This window comes from Drosophila tropicalis, unplaced genomic scaffold, assembly GCF_018151085.1.
Source record: "Drosophila tropicalis isolate 14030-0801.00 unplaced genomic scaffold, ASM1815108v1 contig_4, whole genome shotgun sequence".
Classification (NCBI taxonomy): Eukaryota; Metazoa; Arthropoda; class Insecta; order Diptera; family Drosophilidae; genus Drosophila; species Drosophila tropicalis.
In genome coordinates this window covers 2834205-2857018 of record NW_027172862.1, presented here as the reverse complement: position 1 = coordinate 2857018, position 22814 = coordinate 2834205, and the positions used below count along the sequence as shown (strand labels likewise).

At 39.0% G+C, this 22814-nt stretch overlaps 2 protein-coding genes, 1 long non-coding RNA gene and 1 other non-coding gene across 4 annotated transcripts in view; 3 read left to right on the top strand and 1 right to left on the bottom strand.

The window, feature by feature from the left end:
* The first annotated feature begins 169 nt into the window (after nt 1-169).
* On the top strand, nt 170-9592 carry Nup205 (nuclear pore complex protein Nup205). The gene is made up of 11 exons (XM_068285054.1): nt 170-295; nt 375-523; nt 622-1050; nt 1116-1678; nt 1760-2326; nt 4511-6074; nt 6166-7502; nt 7563-8654; nt 8720-8877; nt 8981-9160; nt 9240-9592. Exons 1-11 carry the CDS (start codon nt 289-291, stop codon nt 9464-9466), a joined length of 6273 nt encoding a protein of 2090 aa, XP_068141155.1. The 5' UTR covers nt 170-288; the 3' UTR covers nt 9467-9592.
* TRNAK-UUU (transfer RNA lysine (anticodon UUU)) lies at nt 3592-3664 on the bottom strand. The gene has a single exon. It is a non-coding gene; the product is annotated as a tRNA-Lys (tRNA).
* Nucleotides 9593-11302: 1710 nt separating the features above from the next.
* LOC137573448 (uncharacterized) lies at nt 11303-11787 on the top strand. The gene is made up of 2 exons (XR_011031880.1): nt 11303-11496; nt 11566-11787. It is a non-coding gene; the product is annotated as an uncharacterized lncRNA (long non-coding RNA).
* Nucleotides 11788-14524: 2737 nt separating this feature from the next.
* Hers (Histone gene-specific Epigenetic Repressor in late S phase) overlaps nt 14525-22814 on the top strand; it is a 44718-nt gene continuing 36428 nt past the window's right edge. Inside the window, 3 exon segments of the mRNA XM_068285383.1 lie at nt 14525-16965; nt 16967-17903; nt 18341-18949. Of these exon segments, the coding sequence (XP_068141484.1) occupies nt 14662-16965; nt 16967-17903; nt 18341-18949 (3850 nt within the window). The 5' untranslated portion in view covers nt 14525-14661.

The following is a 22814-nucleotide window of genomic DNA, read 5'->3' as shown; positions in this document are numbered from 1 at the left end:
TATTTGAAAATACTTTTTCCCCCGATCAAACGGTTTCTCAATTTTCGTCTGTACAAATTCTGCACTTTAATATCCACTAGCTGCAACAGTAGATATACAGGGTGTTTATACAGTGCTATAAAATGCGTTCTTTTATCTACGCGCATTATGTAGAATATGCGAATTTATTTTGCCATTGAACTATTTGGTCACACTGACCGCAAAGCCGGCGCAAAATTGCCGCGTTTATTAACTAATTTCTTGTTTATTGTGTATTCAAATACTTTTTTCACAACTCAAGATATCACAATGGATGGTATGTCGATGACAAACATTGGAGGAGGACAGGGCGCTTAAAGGATTGAATAAATTTGCTTTATTTCATCGTTTTTTAGCAAGTGTGACCGAGGACATGTGGGCGCCGTACAAGCATTTATATGGTGTAATACAATCAGCTTTAAATAATCCCAAGGAAGTTACCTCCGATCTAGAGATATGTCTTAAAAGATATAAACAAAATTTTACGAATTTCCTGAGGAACCCGGTAAGCCAGTAAAAAATATAAGATACAAAAAAAAAAGGACCTAACCTTAACCTATTTATCCTTTTTCTTTACCATCACCCATCCCCATCACTCTTTAGCCCAAAAGCGAAAAGAGTCGCAGCCAGCTAAGGAATACTGTGATTCAGGATGGCATTCAATTGCCTGGGCAAAGTCGTAAGGTACAAATCTCACAGGAACTTGTCGATGAGGCTCTCATATTATCGGATATGTTCGATCTGGATGAGATTTTTGCTGTCGAACTATTGTGCACGGCCCAACGGCAACAGATGCACCATCCCGGTCTGCCGCGTGGTCTTGTCGCTGTTTTATTGTACTACGATGGCCGTAAGGCAATGAGTTGTGCCCTCCGGGATATGTTTCAAGTTGTGGCCGGCGTTGCCTGGAGCACAGATTTGCCACGGGAGATAACCTGCTTGATAACAAGCTTTTCTCAAAGTCTCGTTGATGATACAAATATCCTGGGTCGTTTGTTGGAGTTACTTAGCGATATGGACATTGATAAAGAGGTAAATAAACATGACTATCTATTTTTTGTTTGGTGCAATATAATGAATGTACATCTTTTATCCAGAGCCTGATGTTGACAAAAAATCGGGCATTCGGCTCAAAGAAGCATCAGAATCGTGTCTTGGGCATGTACAAATCTATACGTAAATCTCTTGCCATGGCCCTGTTCAATTGGTCAGCTCAACGTGGTTTGCCCAAACTGATTGCCATACGTCTGCTTCAGTATTTGGCCAATAGCAAGGCTGTAGATACCTCTGGCTGCGTCGATGATATCACATTAACGATGTTAATGGCATTGCTATATTCATATGACACATCCGTGTTGCTTTTTAACGAAAGTCAAGGTCCCTACGCATCACGCCTGCCAATTTTTGCTGATCAAGATTTCGCAAAGGGCTTTTATGATGCCCTATACGGACAGAGCAATTGGCAATCACCCCGATTGGATTGCATTATCAAGTATAGTTTTGGACTAACTTTGGCCAGTTTAAGGCATGCACCAAGCAATCTTCAAGCAGCTGCCGGTGACATTATCAATAGAGATGAACAATTAATTGATGAGGCATTGGCTGCCAATATATTTGGTTTCTTCTATCGTCAGTTACTCGAAAAGGAGATTGTTTATACGTGAGTTGACTTAATATCCAATGGAATTTGGCTCGCTGTTTTACACACACTCTCTCTCTCTCTCTGTCTCTCTTTTTGCAGAACTCAATTCTTTTATCGTCGTGTCCATATGCTCATCACGGATTTCATAGATTTTATGCATGCCAAAGTTGCCGAGTTACGAGGTCGTGCAGATGAAACTGCACGCACGGTTATTAGCTTCACAAACGAAGGACTTGAACCTCCTACCAATTTGGATACAAATTTTGAGCTACTCATGCTGTGTGTGGCCAAATTGTACGGTGATAAACGTTCCTGCGTCAATCTCTGCAATGAATATTGGGGACCAGCAGAGGCTGGTGGAGGTGGTAATGCTGTTGCCGTAAATGCTGGTGGATCCACTACAACAACAACAACAGCAAGTGGTAATAACGGCAACTATTTGAAGAATACTGCACGTTCCGTTTCGCTGTTCAAGTTCATTAGTTTGGCCAGTGAATTGTTGCCACAAACTCTATTTAAATCCTATCTAAAGATGTTAACCGGCCTAACACGCACCAAATTCTCGGCCAGATGTGCTTTCAACTTGTTGAAGAACTCACAGACTCTCACACCCGCCTATGCCGTCAGCTGGGATCACTTTTTTACAGCCCTCACCAACTATTACAAGTAAGTGGAAGAAAGTTTCAACTCAATTTTAAGTGACAGCTTCTTTCAAAGATTGTTAAATTTTGTTGTTTTAAGAGGTTCTAGAGACTTGCACAGAGACAAATGAATTGAGAGTTAAGCAAATAATTCCGACTATAACACAGCCGACTTCAGAAAACAAATAAAAAATTTCAACTACTTTACAAATGGTACTCGGATCGAGTACACGATGACTTGCATTTAAAAACATTGAGTTGTATTCGAATACATTTGTTTGCTTTATTCTGTTTCGAACCTTATTACTTAGTTCTTTATTATCCAACTATCAATATAGAAATAATATTCCTCTATTATGCGATCTCAAGCCTTATGGCTAAAACGTTTAGATAAAACTCAGTTAATGAATTCTTAAATTGCCTTAGCCAGAACAAAAGTCAGAAAAAAAAAACAGATCTCGAACCAAACCGTTTAATCCTTTTTATAGTACTTGAGTATAATTTATATTTTCTTTGTTTCATATACATAGATCACTTTCTTATAAAGTGAGAGATTAGTTAATTTGCCTTTAGCCTGTTTTGCCAATAAATATTTAGTTAAATAGACAAAATGCAATGACCAAGTCATGCCTAGAGCAATACACTGATTTAAAGGTTTTGAGATGAAATCAAAGTCATTTAGAGATACATTTTAACTGATGCTAAAAGGTGTGGGCCGACCTAGGGTAAGTCCTTGCTAAATAAATGCTTAAAAGGCTCAGAACAATAACTATATAAAACTTATTAGTTGATCTTGGCAGTACATATGCGTAAACCATAAGATAGAAATATATGAGCAATTTGGGGATGTCCTTTAAGCTTATATAAATCGTAGGTTAACTTACAAAAAAAAAAAAAAAAAAAAAATAGAGAACGACCAGAAAAATACAAAAAATTATACTTTTATCTGTTTGTTTACTTTATCGAGTCATGTCCATTTATGGAAATCTTCTTTTTGACTTGAGTACCTATGTTTTTGCATATATTTATCTGCTGATATGTATATATATATATATATAAAAAGAAGATTTCCATAAATGGACATGACTCGATAAAGTAAACAAACAGATAAAAGTATAATTTTTTGTATTTTTCTGGTCGTTCTCTTTTTTTTTTTTTTTTTTTGTAAGTTAACCTATATATATATATATATATATATATATACATATATGTACATTTAAATTTAGATGAAAGACATCCATTTTCAATCTTTAAGTCAAACTGTAGTAAAACAAAAAAAAAAAAAGAAACCGCCCGAGCAGGGACTTGAACCCTGGACCCTTGGATTAAAAGTCCAATGCTCTACCGACTGAGCTACCCGGGCATGTAAATTGCCATTGAATTATCACCCATAACAGACAGTGTATTACTTTTATTATACATTTTATTTATGTTTTCCATTCTATCAAGTTAGATAGATCAGTCGACTGTATCATAAATGTTAGAATTTGAATGAACTTATTGAACTCAAATGAATGTTTTTCTGTTTCAAATGTAACAAAAACAGAATATATTCGAATCTTAACGTAGGACAATGTAATTAACACAAATTTTTTGTTTCGAATACATTCGAATCCCAATTTATGGACATTAAAATTTTAATTTTATTTATGTTTTTTTCGGTTTGTGGGAATTAGAAAACAAATTTCTTTACATAGATTTTGAACATTGGATACTTTTGAATTCCAAATATATTTTAAGCCATAATTTTAAAATTCTTTTTGTTATGTTTAACATAGAAATTCGAATGGCCCAAAATTTCTTACATTCCAATTATTTAAATGATTCGACAATTAAAAAGGCATTAAGGTGTCTCAAATGAACTGCGGAATTGTGTATACTTTAATTATTTTCATCTATTCAATTCTTTCGCATTTAATCGACTAACATACATAAGAATTCGAAGGTATCTACGTATGTACATACATATATTCATAATCATAATAGTTACAGATGATTAATAGTTAAAGCATATTAAAGTTTTTATAAATGGAAGTTAGATCAAAGATATATATTGTTAATTAAGAAAGAGAGATAAAGCTTCATATACCAAATGTATAGATGGAAGTTGCCAAGAGAAAGAAGGAGAGAGAAAAGGTTTTATAAAGTAATTTAACATGATCTCATCATAGCTAATGATAACCCTTAATTCTTGTTCTTCCTCTTTTAGCAACATGCGCAATGATGTCAATTTTGCTAGCATGGGTGGTGTTGGCGGAGTTGTTAGTGGTGGTGTTGGTGTTGGTGCTGGAGGAGGTGCCGTTGGCGGTGGTTTTAGTGGAACTGGAGATACCATATATCGTAGTCGCACCATCCCCAGAAGTATGACCCAACGGGAGACGGAACATCTGTTGGCTGTCATGGGTATAATACAATCGGTGACCGAATATGATGAGATCTCTAGACTTATGATCTGTGAGCACTCAAACTGGCAGACACCGCAAGTTCTATTGGGTTTAGTCACCTGCTCAACGCCGTTGGTCCTTAAGGCGAAATTGCTTTTCACTCTGGCTGCGCTGGCGAAATCCAAGGATACGGCACGAGCCATTTGGTTTCATTTGGAGGAATCACAGATTATACCAACCATACCGGTGGCGACTACATACACTCAATCCAGTTTGGCCGAAGAGATTGAGCAGAATGAGAGTCGCCTAGAGACATATGAGATGAGTCGGGGAATTCTCCATCTGCTTCACACTCTAATGACCACACATATGCCAAAGAGTTTGGGCGTTGGTACACGTAAACCGGGCTACGATGCGTATTTCAATTTCATTTTGGACACCATACTCTTGAAATTCTACAATCGGGCATACAAAGATCCCGCCGAGAAATGGGAAGTGGGTGCAAAATGTTTGAAACTTTTATATTTCCTTTTGGCCACATATCAGCCACGTGCTTCGGATTTCCTAGAGCTACGCGACGAGCATCCCTATCCTGGCTATCACATAATGTTGCATCTACATGTTAAATCGGATATGTTGCGTCTTTTGCTACGCGTTATCGAAGAGGCACGCGAACGTCTGGATGATTATAATGATTTTCGTGGCAAAGAGTTTCTCGAGGAATGTTCTCTGTATGCCCTACTCATGCTCGAGATGGGGGTATCCAAACAGAATGCCTTCTTCGAGGCCCATTCGACAGCGAACTGCCCAATTTTGTTATCGGGCCTAAATCGCATGCTTCTCGACCTGAATCCACGTAGTCGTAAACCAGATTATGTACTGAACATCACCAAATATGTAACCTACAACAGTTGGCTGCCTCGTCACACATTGGCCGCAATTAAAATACTTGGCGCAGTCACTCTCCTACCCAATGTTGCAGGCCAAATCCTAACAATGTATGCCCAGGGTTCAAATGAGAAACTTGAGATCCGACAGGGTTTTGTTGAATGCCTGGAAATGGATTGCAATTTTGCACCCCATCATGATGAGCTATTAGAGCAATTGAATCTAATTAATCCATATGAGGGAGCAGCTCCTCCAACGGAGAGTGAAAATAGCAGTAGTCTGGAAACGAGACAACCGTTGCGCATTGAATTCCAAATTAAAGAGGCAATTGTTGAACTATTTCAATTGAATCTCAATCAACCATTGCCGAATTTTGTATGCTTCCTTCTGGGTATCGATGTGCTGCGTGATTTTATGGCCAATGAGAAGCAACAATTGGGCATTGAGATGCATTGTTCGTGTTTAAATTCATTAATATTGGCACAGGAAAAGTATTTAGAGGTAAGTTAAATGCTTTTGCTCGCTCTAAACGGTACATTAGCTCATTCTGTCTCTCTCTCTCTCTCTCTCTCTCTCTCTCTCTCTCGTTTAGAAACAGCGAAATAGTGAAGAATATTGCGAACATACAGCCCATTTGGTGGAACGTATATATAATCTTCTATATGGCCTATGTGCCAATCGTCGTACATCGGAGACAATTTTACGTTATTTCCGCTTGTCATGCAATGATTTCATTTTACGTCACTTGAACTCAATGCCCTTTCGTCATCCCACAGAAGAACATATTCTTCATGCGATGAGCCATCTACTCAACTGTGTTGCAATTGAAATTAAATTGGCTGCCCTCCATGGACAGACGACACGTTATAATCTTCTCTGTGACATTCTACTGGCCGGCAATCCGGAGCAACAGCAACGAAATATCCATCCATTACCTTTGGAATTGACCCAAGCGACATCGAATTTCTACGGGGTCGATGGGACAAGCGTGGTTGATGGTGCCATTAATGTGACCATAATGCAAGAAAATGCCTTGGGCTTGCATGCGAATCGTCTGCTGGATTGTCTAACATTCGATTCCTATGCATTGACTCAGCCGCGTTTGGAATTCTTTGATAGTCGGCTCATAGCACAAGTTCTCAAGGATTGCGAGGTACCAAATGCAAGTGCCGCTGCTGCTTCTGCTGCCATTTCTGGTGGCGGCAATCAGGGATCGACTAGTTTAGTTAATATACGTAAACTACATGATATACTGCACGATGAACTGCGCATGGTACAGAGCACCATAGCCAGTGGCCAACGCAAGGCAATCACTATAGAGATAGCCACTCTATTGCAGCATGGCATAGAGATCAATCGCGTACGCACACATCGATGGGCCACATTAAACTTTATGAACGCCTGGTGTCAGGTGGTTCAAATTCTATTTAGCAGCATGCCCGAAGCTGTTCTGCAGATTGCTGCGCGTCGTCAGTATATAATCGATATCATTGAGAAGATTCTAATGAAGGTGCAACCGATGCAACCGTTAATCGAGATTTCCATACAGATAACGGAAACGGTTTTACTCTTATTGGCCAATCTGCGGTATTGCTGTCATCTAATGGAGGATCAGGGCATGCTGGATGATCAGACCAAAGATCAGAATACAGATTCAAATGGTGGTGCTTCAATTGCTCCTGATGGTGGTAGTGGCATCTCTCCCGATGGTGTATTAATGGCCAAAATGGCCAGGAAGTCACTGATTTTTGGTAACAATAACAGCAGCAGTAATAATATACGTTTCATTTTGAAAAAGCTTGTCGAATGGATTATGGTTAGCGAAGTGAAGTCACAGAAATTACGCATCAATCTCTATAGTGCTCTGCTCAATTGTCTGCGCATTGTGAAACGTTTGCGTAGCGATGACCATTTGGGATATCACGAAAAGTAAGTGAACCTAACAACACTCCACTTAACCAATTATTAATATCCTTTTCTTTGCAACAGTTTGGTTTCCCGTTTGGATAGCTCAAGGGGTTATAATCATTTACATCTTGGCGATGAGCTGATGCAACAAAAGGAAATGGCTGCCGAAGTGATTGGAGCATTTGGTGAAAAACTAATTGATACCATTTGTCATGATGCCGTTACAGGACATGATATATGCCGTATGTTGGCATTAGCATGCCTCGATATGATATCTGAATTGAATGCGGTTAGCACATTGAGTGAATTCATTACGGTGCGTGGCTATCTGAAGAATATACTCGATAGCCTGGCCAAATCGACAGAGGATTTGTGTGGCATACTCCAACCGGTGCCCGAAAATCTGCGTGCCTTGTACGTCTATGAGTCGCGTATGTCGTTCCTCACACGAATCGCACAGACAAGTGTCGGTGCACACCTGTTGCTGGGCGAACGGGTATTGGGTGTGCTATCCAATATGAGGGTATATGACTTGCAACCCGATCTCAAGGCCAGCGAATTGAAAAGAAATTACCCCAAAGAGTTCATACCCAATATTGATGAACGTTTCCGTGCTATTCTATTGCCAGCATTGGCATTATGTGATGCCATTATGAATTCATTGGGATCGACAAATATGTCGGCATCGTTGCAGATATTGAATTTTCTGTTCGCCCACATCGATATGGTTGAGGCAATGCTGCGCACTGCAACACCATTCATGGATTTATGCCATCTGCAGCAATTGGCGGCGATAACGAATCTATTTGCACGTACCACATCGCACGATGTTACCACATTGGAGGACGGTTTAGATGTACAAAACGATATAGAACTGAGATGTCGTTTGAGTTGTCTGCAACAATTGATGATTGTGGTTTTTGGTAGATTCACGGTTAGTGAACAAAATATACGGCAAATGATAAATCAACAGCAACAACAACACCATCATCATCATCCCCATCTGCATGAACATGAGCAAGACGAGAGTAAACAGAGTTTACATATCAAATACTTTTTGGATATTGCTGCCAATCTATCCTTATATTGTCGCAATGCCGTAACTAGTCATGCGAAAGATGGCATGACCTCCAAATATCTATTAACCACAATGATAAACGATATAACACCATTGTAAGTGATCTAGATGAAGACATTTCTCTATCTTTAGTTCCAATTTATATTGATTTTTATTTTAGAACTGGCAAATCGGATGGAAAGAAACTAACTGCCATTATGCATACCATATTGAATCAACTGAAAGGATCTATTGGCTATTATCTATCACAGAAGTCCATTGCCGATAATCTGTTGCAACAGAGGGCTTCGTTACCCAACATAACTTTTGGACCAAGTGGTGAGTCTAAACAATGTATTTACAACCATTTGATTTTCATCTCATACTGTATCACAACATGACACTGACAATCTCTTCTCGCTCTCCCTCTCTCTCCTTGCAGGCAAACAAAGTTATTTGGAACTTAGCCAGCGACACAATGAGAAACGCAGTGAACTAATGCAAGCCGTTTTTATAGCTGAGCAAAATTTGTATTTACTTTGGATACATTTAGACTTTTATTTACGCAATGCCGTATTGTATATCCAAGAGAATCGCAATGCCATTAACGAGAGCAATTTGGGTAAGTTGGAGATAGCCTGCCTTTGGAATATCTATGTATGGATCTGTGACTTAACAACAATATCTTTTTCTTGTTGTAGATCCAACCAATCTGGCTGTACTTTATGCCTCGCAAGATGAAGTTATTCAATTGAAACAATTGCTCATCTCCACATTCAACGAAACATTCTGCACTCAGCTGATCAATGCCAGCGAAGGATATACGGTCAAGTGTAAGGGTTTCAATGCCTCACTTTTGCGTCGTATTAAGGCACTGGTGCAATTTGCTCCAGTGCAGGAGCAGTCAACTATATTATATAGAAAATGAGACTTGATATACTTTCCAAATTAATTATTATTTAAATTTCAATTCACTCCTTTTTTTCCTATGTTTATTGTTACGAATGTTAAATAATAATAAACAAAACAAAAATAAAATAAAATATAAATATAAGCTCCCTTGCATATTTATAAAGTCACTTGAAAAATAGCAGTATTTCCAAAACTACTAACTGTAGTTCAATACGGTATATTAAGAAAATGAAGAGGAAAAGAAGGAAAAAGAAACAAAAATAATACAAAAACAATTGGCTTAATCCAAACTAACTGTACTTTGTTTATCGAATGGTCGCGAGTTTTCACTGTTGCATATTTATAATGTCACCTTTAGAATTAGAGCTTTCTGATGCAGTTTGAGATTAGATTTGGCGGAGTTTGTACGAATTAATTAAGAAAACCATAAATTTGCGCAAATGCCTCGTGGACAATCTCTAAGTGATATTGAAAAGTGCAAGATTATAGCCTTAAGCGATAGTGGTGTCAGTGGTCGAGGTATTGCTCGTCAAATTGGGCGTAGTCAATCCGTTGTCCGAAACTTTTTAATAAATCCATCTTCGTATGGCTCTATAAAGAGAACAGGACGTAAAAGGCATCTCGACAAGCAAAGGGAAAGGCAAATTGTGCGAAACGCCAGCAACTCTTCAACGTTCCGGAATACTCCGGTATGAAAAAAATGAAGCAAGTCCCCAATCTATTGGCACGTCATAAGACTGCCAGATTAAATTTTGCATTAGGCAATTTGAGTACAATATGGAATGAGGTAACCCCAAATCAAGGATATTTTAAACTCGACAGATTTTAAGCAGTTCTTTTTTAGATGATTTTTTTTTGACGAAAAAAAATGGAATTTGGATGGTCTAGATGGGTTTCGAAGCTATTGGTATGATATTCGAAAGAAACCACTTCAATGTGCCAAGAGAAATTTTGGTGGTGGGAGCATTATGGTGTGGGGAGCATTTTCCATAATGGTGGTGTCCTTTCATTAGAAGTGTATCATCATTAGTATCATCACGAATGAAAAGCGTTGATTACATCCGTTCTTTGGAAAGTAGTCTGGTATCATTTTTAGATGAAAATGGCTATGCACGACATACTTTTCAGCAGGACAACGCGAGAGTCCATGTCAGTCGGGAGACTAAAGCATGGTTTTCCTCCAAAGGAATCAAAGTTTTAGAGTGGCCTGCCTGTTCTCCCGATCTAAATCCCATGGAGAATCTATGGGGGATACTCACACAGAGAGTATATGCCGAAAATCGCCAGTTTTCAACTTTAAGTCATCTTAAGGATGCTCTTTTCGATGAGTGGGCGAAAATTGATGCCGGTTTGGTAGCTAACCTTATTGGAAGTATGCAAGGGCGCATAGAAAAGGTTATTGGCTCCCGAGGCGATGTTATTTGTTAATTAAAATTGTTTTTTTTCAGTTAATTTTAAGCTATAGTAAATAGTAAATATGCAACATTAAGACTTAGCTTAAGTGTATATTTAAAAATACCGTTAGTTTGGATTAAGCCAATTGTTTTTGTATTATTTTTGTTTCTTTTTCATCTTCATTTTCTTAATATACCTTATTGAACTACAGTTAGTAGTTTTGGAAATATTGCTATTTTTCATGTGACTTTATAAATATGCAAGGGAGCTTACATTTTTAAATGAAGTTTCTGGAAGTTTCTGGATTTTTTTTTTTTTTTTTTTTTTTTTTTTTTTGAATGTCAATCAAGGTATCTTTGACATATACATCTGTCATTATGAATGTCACTTAATTTTGGAAATTCATTTCAGCTTGTGAATTTGCCTGCCATAGTTGTAGCTCGGAATATTATTTTTTTTTTCTCCTAGTTCATATCAGACTTTCGAGACGATTTAAATATGAATAAAACAAACAATAATAATTCGCCAATAACGCGTTTAAATCGTTTGGTGTTTACCCATGAGCTGCATTTATGGATAAGCCATTGCCTACAGCTTCTTGTGCCAAAGAAGGAAGGCATCGATGATGTTGATGAGCATATTCTAGAAAGGGTAAGCAATCTAGAGATATATGTAACTGCATACATTTGTAAATTCTCCAATGGGTTGCTATTTCAACAGTTAACGTTCGAGTTTCTGGACGAGGAGGTGGAAAGATGCAACAAATTTGGACATAAGCTGATATTCGATGACATGACCAAACAAAAGGCTTCGGATTTCGTACTCCTTAAATATCCCACTTTTCTGTCAGAACTGACAAATGAGACCCCTGAAACAGTTGAGGACGACTCGTAATGAATACAAGTATCTTGTAATTTGCATTAAAAATCGTTTTTTCCATTGCATTTTCCGTGTAACTAACTGAATTGCGATAATTTGGCGGCTTAGTACGATAACTCATCACTGCCCCCAGGGCTGCTGAGTCTTAAGAGTATTTTTTTGGTTTTGGCTTAGCGAGTGGCACTGGGTAAAACTATATTTTATCCACCTATGTATATGTGCATAAATAGTCTTTGGATTACTTTGACTGCAGTTGTATATATTTGTTTAGAAAATTTTTGTACATTTTTCTTTTCTGCGCTGTTATCGATAACCAGGCAAAAACGATATACATATGAGAGTGCGGCCACACTACACACACACACACACACACACACAGTTGGAAATGTGCGTGCGTGCGTTGGTTGTGTGTTGTTGTTTATTTATATATTTATTTATTTTTTTGTGTGTGTTTTTTTTTTGAATGCGATTTGTTTATTGCATTTCGTTGATTTGTGAATTGTGCCATATTAAAGATTTTCATGAGAATAAAAAGTCAAGCGAATCAAAATGAAAACCCAAAACGAAATGAAAATGCCAAATGATTTCCAATAAGAAAAACGCTGCTCACGTTCACGTTTATGTTGTGTTGAAATAGGGCGAGAGAGGGTGTTTTTGGTGTGGGGAGGGGGGATTTGATGATGGTGGAGGGTGTTGGCAAAAGGGAGGGGGTGCCCGTTACTCTTGGAGGAGTGTCGTGAAGTAAAACCAGTGAATGAGATGATGATGATGGTGGTGGCAGTAGTAGGTGGAATGGGGATGGAAAAGGCTAGCTGTAAAAACGATAAGAAATGTGCAAAATTTCAGCCAAAAAACCAAAATAATTTTTCGAAATAAATAAATGAAAATATTGATCAACTACCCCGGCTCCCAAACATGACTACAAAAACAAAATAGAGCCAAAAACCTGGTGAAAACTTTTTGTGAAAAACGCGCTCAGTTTTGTGTACAAGTTTTTCTTTTGTTGATATGCTTGTTGGATATTGGTGTGTGTATGTGTGTGCGTGCGTGCGTGTATGTATAAGTGTTTCATTAGAGTGTATGCGTGTGTGTGTTGTTGTTTGCTGTTGCAACTGCAGAGTGCATAATAATAATGTGTGGATGCTGTTGTTGTTGTAGTTTTTAAATTCATTTCTATAAATTGTTTTATCTTTCATTTTCATTTCCCATAGGCCAAACACAGCATAAAAATTGAAAATCCACTTAAAGCGAAGAGAGAGAGAGGCGAGCGCCAATAAGTGTTTTAGTGAGAGAGTGCGAGCGAGAAATCCATATATATAGAGAGAGATAGTGAGAGAGCAGTAGCAACAATGACATTAAAAAGTTAATAACTAAAAATAAAATCAAAAATTAAATATGAAATCAAATTTGAAATCAAATAAATAAAAACAAACAAAAAAAGGTACAAACATCTTTAAATAAAACTCATTAAAAAAATTGACAAAATTCCGTAAAAAAAACCTCGTATTGGAGTTGGAGTTTTGATGGTCTTGGCGTTGCCATCATCATTCATGATGAAGCCGCCAGTGTTGCCACCACCAACTCTCATGCCTAGGAATGCCGTTGGCTTAAATTGTGGCCAAGGAGCGTAGTGCCAAAGACCACATACGGTGGGACGAGTGAGAGAGTGTTCCAGAAGGAGGAGGAACAGAGAGAGAAAGAGGTAAATATTAAAACATCCTACTAACTACTACGACACATCAACAAATGCACATTTACACACACACACATACACACAAGTCCCCGAATATACATATATGTTTATAAATACATATATATCAATCTCAATGATTCTCAGCAATAAAATGGGCTTAGTATGGTTTAATCGAAAATCCTAGAGACTTTTGAATAGAGATTATCCTTTTTAATTTTGTATGTACATTTATCGAAAAATTACCACCACTAAAAGCCCTTTCTAATTAGCTTCTGAGCTGTTTTTCTAACCATTCACCATATTTAAAAAGAAATTTCCTCACTAGAAAGACAAGAAAAGTTAATCCAATTGAGTACCTCCGTCCTTTTCAAGTGGTCTCGTGGAATAAAGTTTTATTTTTTCATAGTATTGACTCTTACATCACATTATTCAGTTATAACTCACAACTAGTTAAAGCCACGATAAAGTGAAATGGGCTATAATCCCGTCATAATGACAGAGTTAGCTTGCTTGAGACAATCTGTTCATCATTCTCAGACGATTATTTTGTTTTAAGTTGGTTGCAAATGCTAATTTACAAAATTTTGGCAGTCCTAAAATTATCCAGTCCCATACCATTCAGCATTGATTTCGAACCACAGAAAACCTCAACAATTTAGATTATACCTACTAAGTGAACGCAAATAAAGAATATTTTGTTTCATTTTTACCCAAATTTAAGTAAAAAATTCCACAATAAAAAGGATATATAAAGGAAATACATTTTCCCCGCTGAGATACAATTGCCACTTTTTGTCAGGCCCTGCCACCCACCCAATTTCTTCCTACCTCATTCATGTTTACGTTTTTCTGTGTCTTCACATACGGGGACAATTAAGAATCGTATTGTTTGTCACGCGCCGACACTTGAACTAAATCAAAGAGAGAGAAAAGAAAAAATCGCAAAGTGAAGTGGCCTGAAAAAAATCACTAAAAAGGAAGAATGGAAGGCTTTTTCTCTTTTACTCTCTCCCTCTTTTACTCACTTCTTTTCTGTCTCTTTCTTTCTTTCTTACTATCTCTTTTACTCTTTTGGTGATTTGTCAACGGTTAGGCCATCGATATGGTCTCGAAGAAACGTAACACGGTGGCTGAGCGTGTGCAACGCTCTACTGTAGCTGCTTCCATGCGTCCAACTACGTCATCATCAACATCTGGATCTTCGTCTACGGGTAAAAAGAGAGGCGGAAAACAATCAAAAACAAATGACGAGACGACGACGACGACGGAGATGGATAAAAAAGGCAGCCACAGCAACATCAAGCAAGACGACGACGTCGGAATCATCTGGCAAACGACAGACAAAAGATCCAACCGCAACATCCAGCAATAACCAAACATCGTCATCGACTACGGGGACAACTGCCACCGCCACCGCTACCGCCACCAGCGCAGCCACAGAAGGATCTGCATCATCATCCACAGCGAAGCCATGGTCTTCTTCATCTTCTTCTGCGGTTAAGGCTGAGGAAAAACATGAAGATGGCAAGGCAAGGGCCATTAATAAAATGCTCAAGAATCTCGATATTAAAATCCATGGTTTCGATAATCTACTGCCAAGTGGTGAAGAGCGTTTAAATGAGGGCCTAAAGTCATCCATATCTGAGAATGTGAAAACCAAATCCCGGGCAGCCGCTGTCAAAGTAATTGCCAATCTAAATCCAGGCAAAATGATGGCCGTAAAACGTCAACGTCCCTCACCGGAGCCGCTCAAAGAAAAGGATAAGGACAAGGATAAGGATAAAGACAAGGACAGGGATAGGGATAAAGAAAAAGATAAGGATAAGAGTAAATCCAAATCAAGCGATACCAAATCAGAGTTAAAAACAGAAACCGATCACGAGCCAACGAAAGATACTCAAACCGAACGCAAAGAATCTCTTACGAAAAAGCAACAACAACAACAGCAAAGTAAAAAATCTCGCCAAGATGCCCCTACCAGTCCAAGTAAACAGACCAAATCAACTATAACTAAAAAACCATCCACAGAGCAACTGAAAAAGGATTATGGTAAAGGTTCCGGCAAGAGTGGCAAAATGAAGAAAACCAATCAGGATAATGGTAAAATGAATCGTTCAATAGACTCTAATACGGAGCTAGTGCAAATGGAATTGGAGGAGATTGTGAGTAGTGTGGCATCATCACCAGTGCCGACAACGACACCAATAACAACAACAACAACGACGACGACGACATGTCCTCCAGGTGTAACACCACCCACACCACAAGCAACAGCAACTGTACAACCGTCTGCTCCAGTTAAACAACGACCAAAGATCAAATATACCAAGTCAACGGGGCCAAAGGGTCGTCTACAGCAGCAACAGCAAATGGCCGGGAATAGCAGCAATAGACTCGCCGCTTCATTGGCATGGAGTGGGACCAAGGATATATATGATTTCAAATCTGGTTCCGAAGATGAGGAACCAATTAAAATGGTTTTGCCATCATTAAAAGAATTGCGCGAATTCTCCGATGAGGATAATAAGCCATTAAAGCAACTGGAAACTAAGTTAAATGACAAAAACGATGAGAAAAAAATTAAAGATGAAACAGCCGATGAGACGACGGACGAAAAGGAGAAATCATTAACGGCAACAGCAACAGTCACCGATAACACAACTGAAACTAAAGAGTTGATGGTGGAAAAAAAGGATATAGATAAGGAGAAGGAAACGCCAATTGAACAGTCCGAACCTATACAGAGTACTACCAACAATAGTTGTAATAGTAGTAATAACCCCCCCACAAAAGCAACAAACTCAACCAAAAAGCAAACGAAACGTAAAAACGTAGAATCCAAATCAAATGCAAACACCACGACAACTACGGCGACAAGTGCTAGCACAAGTGGAGGCGGCAAAAGAAAGGCACAAGCCAAATCGAAAGTCTCTGTGGTTAATCTTCAAGTGAGCGACAGTTTCGGTGAGAGCAGCGATTCGGAGGATGAGAAGAAGCTAAGCACTTATAGTGGACCTAAAAGACATCGCATGGCCTCATTAAATGCCTTGGCCAAGGTGCAATGCCTATATGAGAATGAATCACGGACAGCCCATGAATTGGGACTCTCGAAGGCCACACAACAACCACCACGCATACGCACACTAGACGGTAGCGATGATGATAATAATAAAGAGTCAATTCCACAGGGTGGTGATAGGACAACGGTTGAAGTTGCCGGAATACCAACTACGGCGACAACGTCAATGTCAACACCACCGCCGCCGCCACAGCCATCATCATCGAATCAATCAACCATTGCTCCTTTGGAGCCTTCTACGGCGGCAACAGCAGCACCATCACCCGTCAAAGAAATCGAACCACGTCGAGAGTTACGCTATGTGCCTGGAGGAAGAGGTGTTGGCAAACATTGGGAATTCGATAGTGATAGTGAGGTAGAGGATTTACATTTACTTATACCTCATAAGCAGCCGCAAAAGAAGAAATTGCAAAAGAAAAACGTTGGAAAGAAGCAACAGCAAAATGAAACGCCCGAAACGGGGGAAACGTGGTGCAAAAGCTAAGAAACAAACTCAATTGCAACAACATGATGATAGCGATGAAATGGATCAAAAACCAACAGCAGCAACATCATCAGCAACAGGAGGAGGAGCGGGATTATCAACATCTGCCACAGCAGCAGCATCATCGTCAGCAGGTGGAGCATCTGGATCTAAGGCGACCAGCAAACAATTGCCAAAGAAACGTAAAAGCGCCTTTACCGAAGAACTAATCGGTGACTATAAAGGCATTTTGGCACGCAAGCGCATGGCCAGCTTGAATGCCAGCGCTATTGTGGCTGCAACCTATGAAGTGGAACGTCATTTGGATAAGAATCTGGCCAGCGATTGCAGTAGCTTTGAAAGCTACGATGAATTGGAGTCGATGGTGGCATATACAAAAACTGAAAAGAAACAAGCAGCAACAGCGACAGCAACCAGCACCGCAACCACATCAACCAAGTCCTCCACCTCATCCTATGAGATACAAATCAAAAAAGAACCCAAGGATCACAAAGATGTGAAGGAGTCAAGTCGTGATATTTCATTGGCTAGCAGCAAATTGCAGATCAATGCAAATGTTATCGATGAGAGCAACGATTCCAAATACTCCAAGGAGACAAAAGAGACCAACACCGATACGACAATAACAACCACCGGTTATCGAGATTCAAGCAGCACCAAAGATGCCAAGGATTGCAGTCGACCCACCTCGTCCAGTGTGGTAATTGTCCAGGACACCGATGTCACCATTACCGGTGTCTATGTCAATGCCAGCAATGGTGCCGCCCAAGAGGCATATTGCAAAATGCAGTATCGTGTCCAGTCGAGCGTTACCGAAGAGCGTGTCCTACGTCCCGGCTCAGTGGAGCCACCAAAATCGTATACACCATTAAGTGCATTGTCCAGTATGCTGCCACCTGGCGCTGGTTCTGGCTTAAGTGAGGGTGAGTACTCTACAAAAAAAAAGAAATTAATATATTTATTTGATCTTTTTTACACAGTAAAATCTAGGGCTGTAAAATGAGGCAACTTTGACCCCTAAAGTATGCAATAAGCAGTCTAAAAAATGGCTTTTTGAGACTTTTTAAAAAGGCCTACAAAACAAAATAAATGATTCTTGAAGCAAACATTGTCTATAGACAATTTTTTAGTTACAAATCATACGAAAGGTTATAAATTAGTTAGTAAATTGAATACTTTACCAGCCCATTGCATACTTTAAAGGGCAAAGTTCCACCAATTACCACAGCTGTAGATCCGCTTATGAAGAACCATTTTAAATATTCGTTAATAAATTTATTGTTATAAAGTGTTATTGGAAATAATGAATTTCTATACCTATACGAATCTTGAAGTTGCTTTTCCCTATTTCTTTGAACAGCTCACAGTTCCCCACCGTTGCCACCGCAACCACCTCCTGGTCATGTTTTGCTGCCTGGCGAACCTCTTACAGCTGGCATGTATCATGCTCCCGATTTGGGGCTACACACAGAGCACGCTGTACCCGATCATCATGGTCCACCGCCGCCTTCGTATGCCGCCGCTGCAGCAGCAGCCGCAGCAGCAGCTGCGTACCATGCCCATCAATTGGCACCTGGAGCCGGCAGTGTCCTCCATATGCATCATCAGCATCAATATGCCGCCCACGCAGCGCATGCCGCCCATGCCCATGCTCATTATCAGCAAGCTGCCGAATATCATGGAGGTCCACCACCACCGCCGCATCATTATGGCGGCCCACCACCGCCGCCGCAGGCTCACTATGGTCCGCCATTGGCTGGACCGCCACCTGTGCCGCCCGAACGTTGCGATGTCGGTTCACCGCCGCCATCGTATCGGGCCAGTGCTTATCCGCCACCACCGCCACCGCCGCCGCCCACATTGGGTGGTGGTGCTAGTGCATTTTGTGCCCCGAATCCTCATCATCATCATCAGCATCAACAGCAGGCCGCAGGGCCACCAGGAGTGCCGCCGCATCACGATCCTAGCGGTAAGTAGACAATTATTCTATATACATATATAAAGAATATCGACTTTATAGACTCTATGTTGCTAGCTGTTTGGGGCGATTTATATATATTTTAGCTTTACTCATTGTAACTGAAATGAAAGATTGAGTTCTCCATCTGCTTTTTAGTCCTATCTGTGGGATGCTGTGTAAAAGTCATTGCATATACTTAGGCGCGCGCACAATAAGTTGCGCTCTTCGCCTTACGTGTGTCTGTGTGCCTGTGTATAAGTGTGTTTGTGTGTTGGTGTGTGTTGGCCAAAGCCGGAAGCTGTAAGCAGGCAAGCAGCAAACGGAAACGAAGGCCAAAATGCAAGCAAAAAGTAAACACGACTCGAGCGCCTAGTCAACGTATACCGAAAGCCAGCAGAGGCGCCTCCGTCCACAAGCCAGCCAACCTCCATTGATGTCATTTACCTTTCGACACAGACACACACACACACACACACACACTCGCAGTGCATACAAACAAAAAAAAAAAATGCATATTACAAGAGTTGCGTTTAACGCCTAAAAGCAGGCAAACATGCATACATTCCTCTTCCTATTTTTCTTCCATTTTACGAATGGTTTGTGCTATTGCTCTCTTTGCATCGAAAGGGTTCTTGGGAAGGGGGAGGGGGGCACGTACTGAAAAGTCAGTTATTGATTTGCTCTTTTCATTCGAAATTCACTTATTGTTCAGATTTATCACAAAAAAAATCAAAATTGGAATAGGAAAATTCACAGCCAAGAGTAAAAAATAGGTGAATTTTTAATGAATTTCTTATGCAGTTAATAATATCCATTAGCGAGAAACAATATCGTTACAAATTCAATATATTTAACTTAGTTTTTTTTTTTAATTTTGGAAATTTTCGATTACGGAAAAAAAGATAAGGCATAATATAAATAGCTTCAGAATATTTTAGTATTTTAGAAAGTTTTTAAATCTCTTTTCTATGTACTGATTTCTTAATATTTCTCAACACTCGAGCAAAACATCGGTTTTAACTTGCAATATTTGCTATGTTTTGAATGAATAATGCAGCTAAATATGTAATCTGTTGATATGGATTAGATACACTATCCCCATCTGCTGTATAAGATCTGGGAATGTGAAATGGATAAAATTGAATTGAAAATATCGATAGTTTTGCATTAATCCAAACGTCTTAGATTTAAGATTTAAACAAAGAGATTGAGATCTAGAGAGGTGACAATTGTGAAGCTATAGACTTTTTCAAGACTTTATGTGGTTCTTTGAGAGGTAATTCGATTCTTCTATCCTGCCATTTTTTAGTCCTAAATTGACTTTTACCCCATTGAAAATATATATAGGGAACCCTTTGCATCTAAAAAGTATGCTATTAATTTGTGACGCCTTTTTTTTTTATACATTTGGTCCTTGCAGAAAACACTTTTGCTTGCTCATCCTTATCACCGACCCCACCCCAAAATGCACCACTTCAGCTCCTGTTATTCATGTCTGTGTCGATGTGTGATGTGTGTGTGGGTGTGCACTTTGCGCTTTGCTGACAGTTGATAATTCATTAGCACATGTTCTATTTGACGTTTGTTCATCCATGTTAACATTCGCATACTATAACACATACCAAACACTTGCACACACACACACACACACACACACACACACACACACACACACACACACACACACACACACACACACACACACACACACACAGAGAAATAAACAAATAAGAAAAAAACTTGAGAGAGAGAGAGAGAGTAGAGAAACGTTTCTAAGCCTAGCCTCTGTCTCTCTAGCCATGTAGGTAGTCTATTTTCACTCACTGTCTTCTGGGCTGCTGTTACCCAAGTTTTCTAACAACATTGTTTGCGGTATATGAAAAAATGCCAAGAGTCATAGAGAATGGGACACAGACACAGTGAGCACGAGATAGAGATAAATACATATACATAGAGAGAGAGAGAGAGAGAACAAGCAAAACATAGAAGAGATAGAGAGAAAAACAGACAGGCAGAGGGACACACAGAGAAAGAGAGAGAGAGAAATAGAGAGAGAGAGGGAAATATCAAAGGATTTGGCATTGCCTTTTTGGCCGCGTTATTCCGCCGTTTCAACGTCACTGAAAAACGGAGGCGGAACGATGGCAAAGTTGGGATTTTTAGTGCGCATTTAGACGTCGACGATTGCAAGCGATGCCTGCTGCTGCTGCTTCTCAGACGACGTTCGTGTTTGAGGGGTATATTATTCATAATGATCATTAGACAACAATGATGACGAAGGAGCGAACAACAAAAAAAAGAAAACAACCATTGAAATAACTAAAACGACGGGCATATTACGTATACGTAACGTGGAACATGAATACGAACGACGCGTCGTGGGATGCGCGTGTTGATGATAATAGTGTGCCGTTTATTGTTGTTGCTGTAGTCGGCATTTTGAATAGTCGTTTTGTTATTGTTGACTTCTTCTTCTTCATCATCTTTTTTTTTTTTTTTTTTACATTAGCAACAATAACTACCACCAATTATTGTGTGTGCGTGTTAGTGTGTGTGTTATTTGCTCAATTTTGTGTTCATTAGCTAAACAAATACTACAATGTACAATAATCATTTAGTTAATTATCAATGTTCTATCTATTTGTTCATGTGAAACGGTGTAAAGTGCAATAAAATAAATGTCTAAAGTGGTCAAAAAAAAAAAACTGTAAAACGCCCCGCCCCATGAGTAAAAACGAAAATATATATCCCATATATATATACCTACATATGTATGAAATATTTATTCTGCACACACACGTGTTTTATGCCGGTGCCGTATATTGTTGTTGTTGTTTTTTTTTTCTGTTTTTGCCGGCATAGTTTTCATCGTTCCAAGTGTCCAAGTGGCAGAGAAATACAACGAACCGAGAATACCGAAACCGAACCAGATGCAGTCTCTGTCTCTGTCTCTGTGACTACAAATCCAATTAGCCTGGCATTTTCCCCCCAGTTAATTTTAATTGCAACTGATTTATGAATAAAACACACACACACAACAAAATGTCTTTTCATTTATATTTTTTCTTGCTGTTGTTGTTATTACCAATTGGTTTTTCTTTCTTTTGCGTTTGTTTTTTTTTTCATTTCATTTCGCTTGTGCAGTTAACAGCTTCTCTGCGTTTTCATCTTTTCCATCTTTTGCCTCTCTTTGGCAGTTTGTATTATTCTGTTTTTGTTAGAGCAAAAGCCGGATGCTGATGGCCACAAAAAAGAACACACACATACACACATTGTATACATATGTATGTTTGTGTGTGTCTCTGTGAGTGTGTGTGTGTGTATACATAGACAGACAGAGCTATGCAGGCGACAAAAGTTGTATAAAAAATAAACCTGGAACCGGTCACTCATACGATTAACAAACTTGAAACGATTCGATAAATCCTTTAAAATTCAATTTTACGACAAGTAAAGGTGATCAGAAATTAATTGTTTTAGGTTAAGGCTAACTAACTGGATTAAGAGCCGCACTTTTCTCAAATTTATAGCTAAATATTAGGCCATTACATTTTAGATCAATTTCAATGTCCTTGTGTGAAAGGTGAAAATCGAAAAGGATAATTTCATTTCTATTGCTATTAACCATTTCCTAACAGATTTTCATGAAATTTAAAGGGCGAATGGATACAGATACAGAAATATTATGTAAATCTTAAGAAATTGACAATTTTTAAACAGATGATGAATGAAATTTAGAGACATTAATTAAAATTGGTCATCTGAAAATGATAAACTTTTCTACTATAATCCAAAAAGGCAAAGTTCTTCATTGGAGGCGCAAAGAGTGAATGAGATAGCCTTTGCATTTGGTTCACTTAATGCAGTTTGTGGT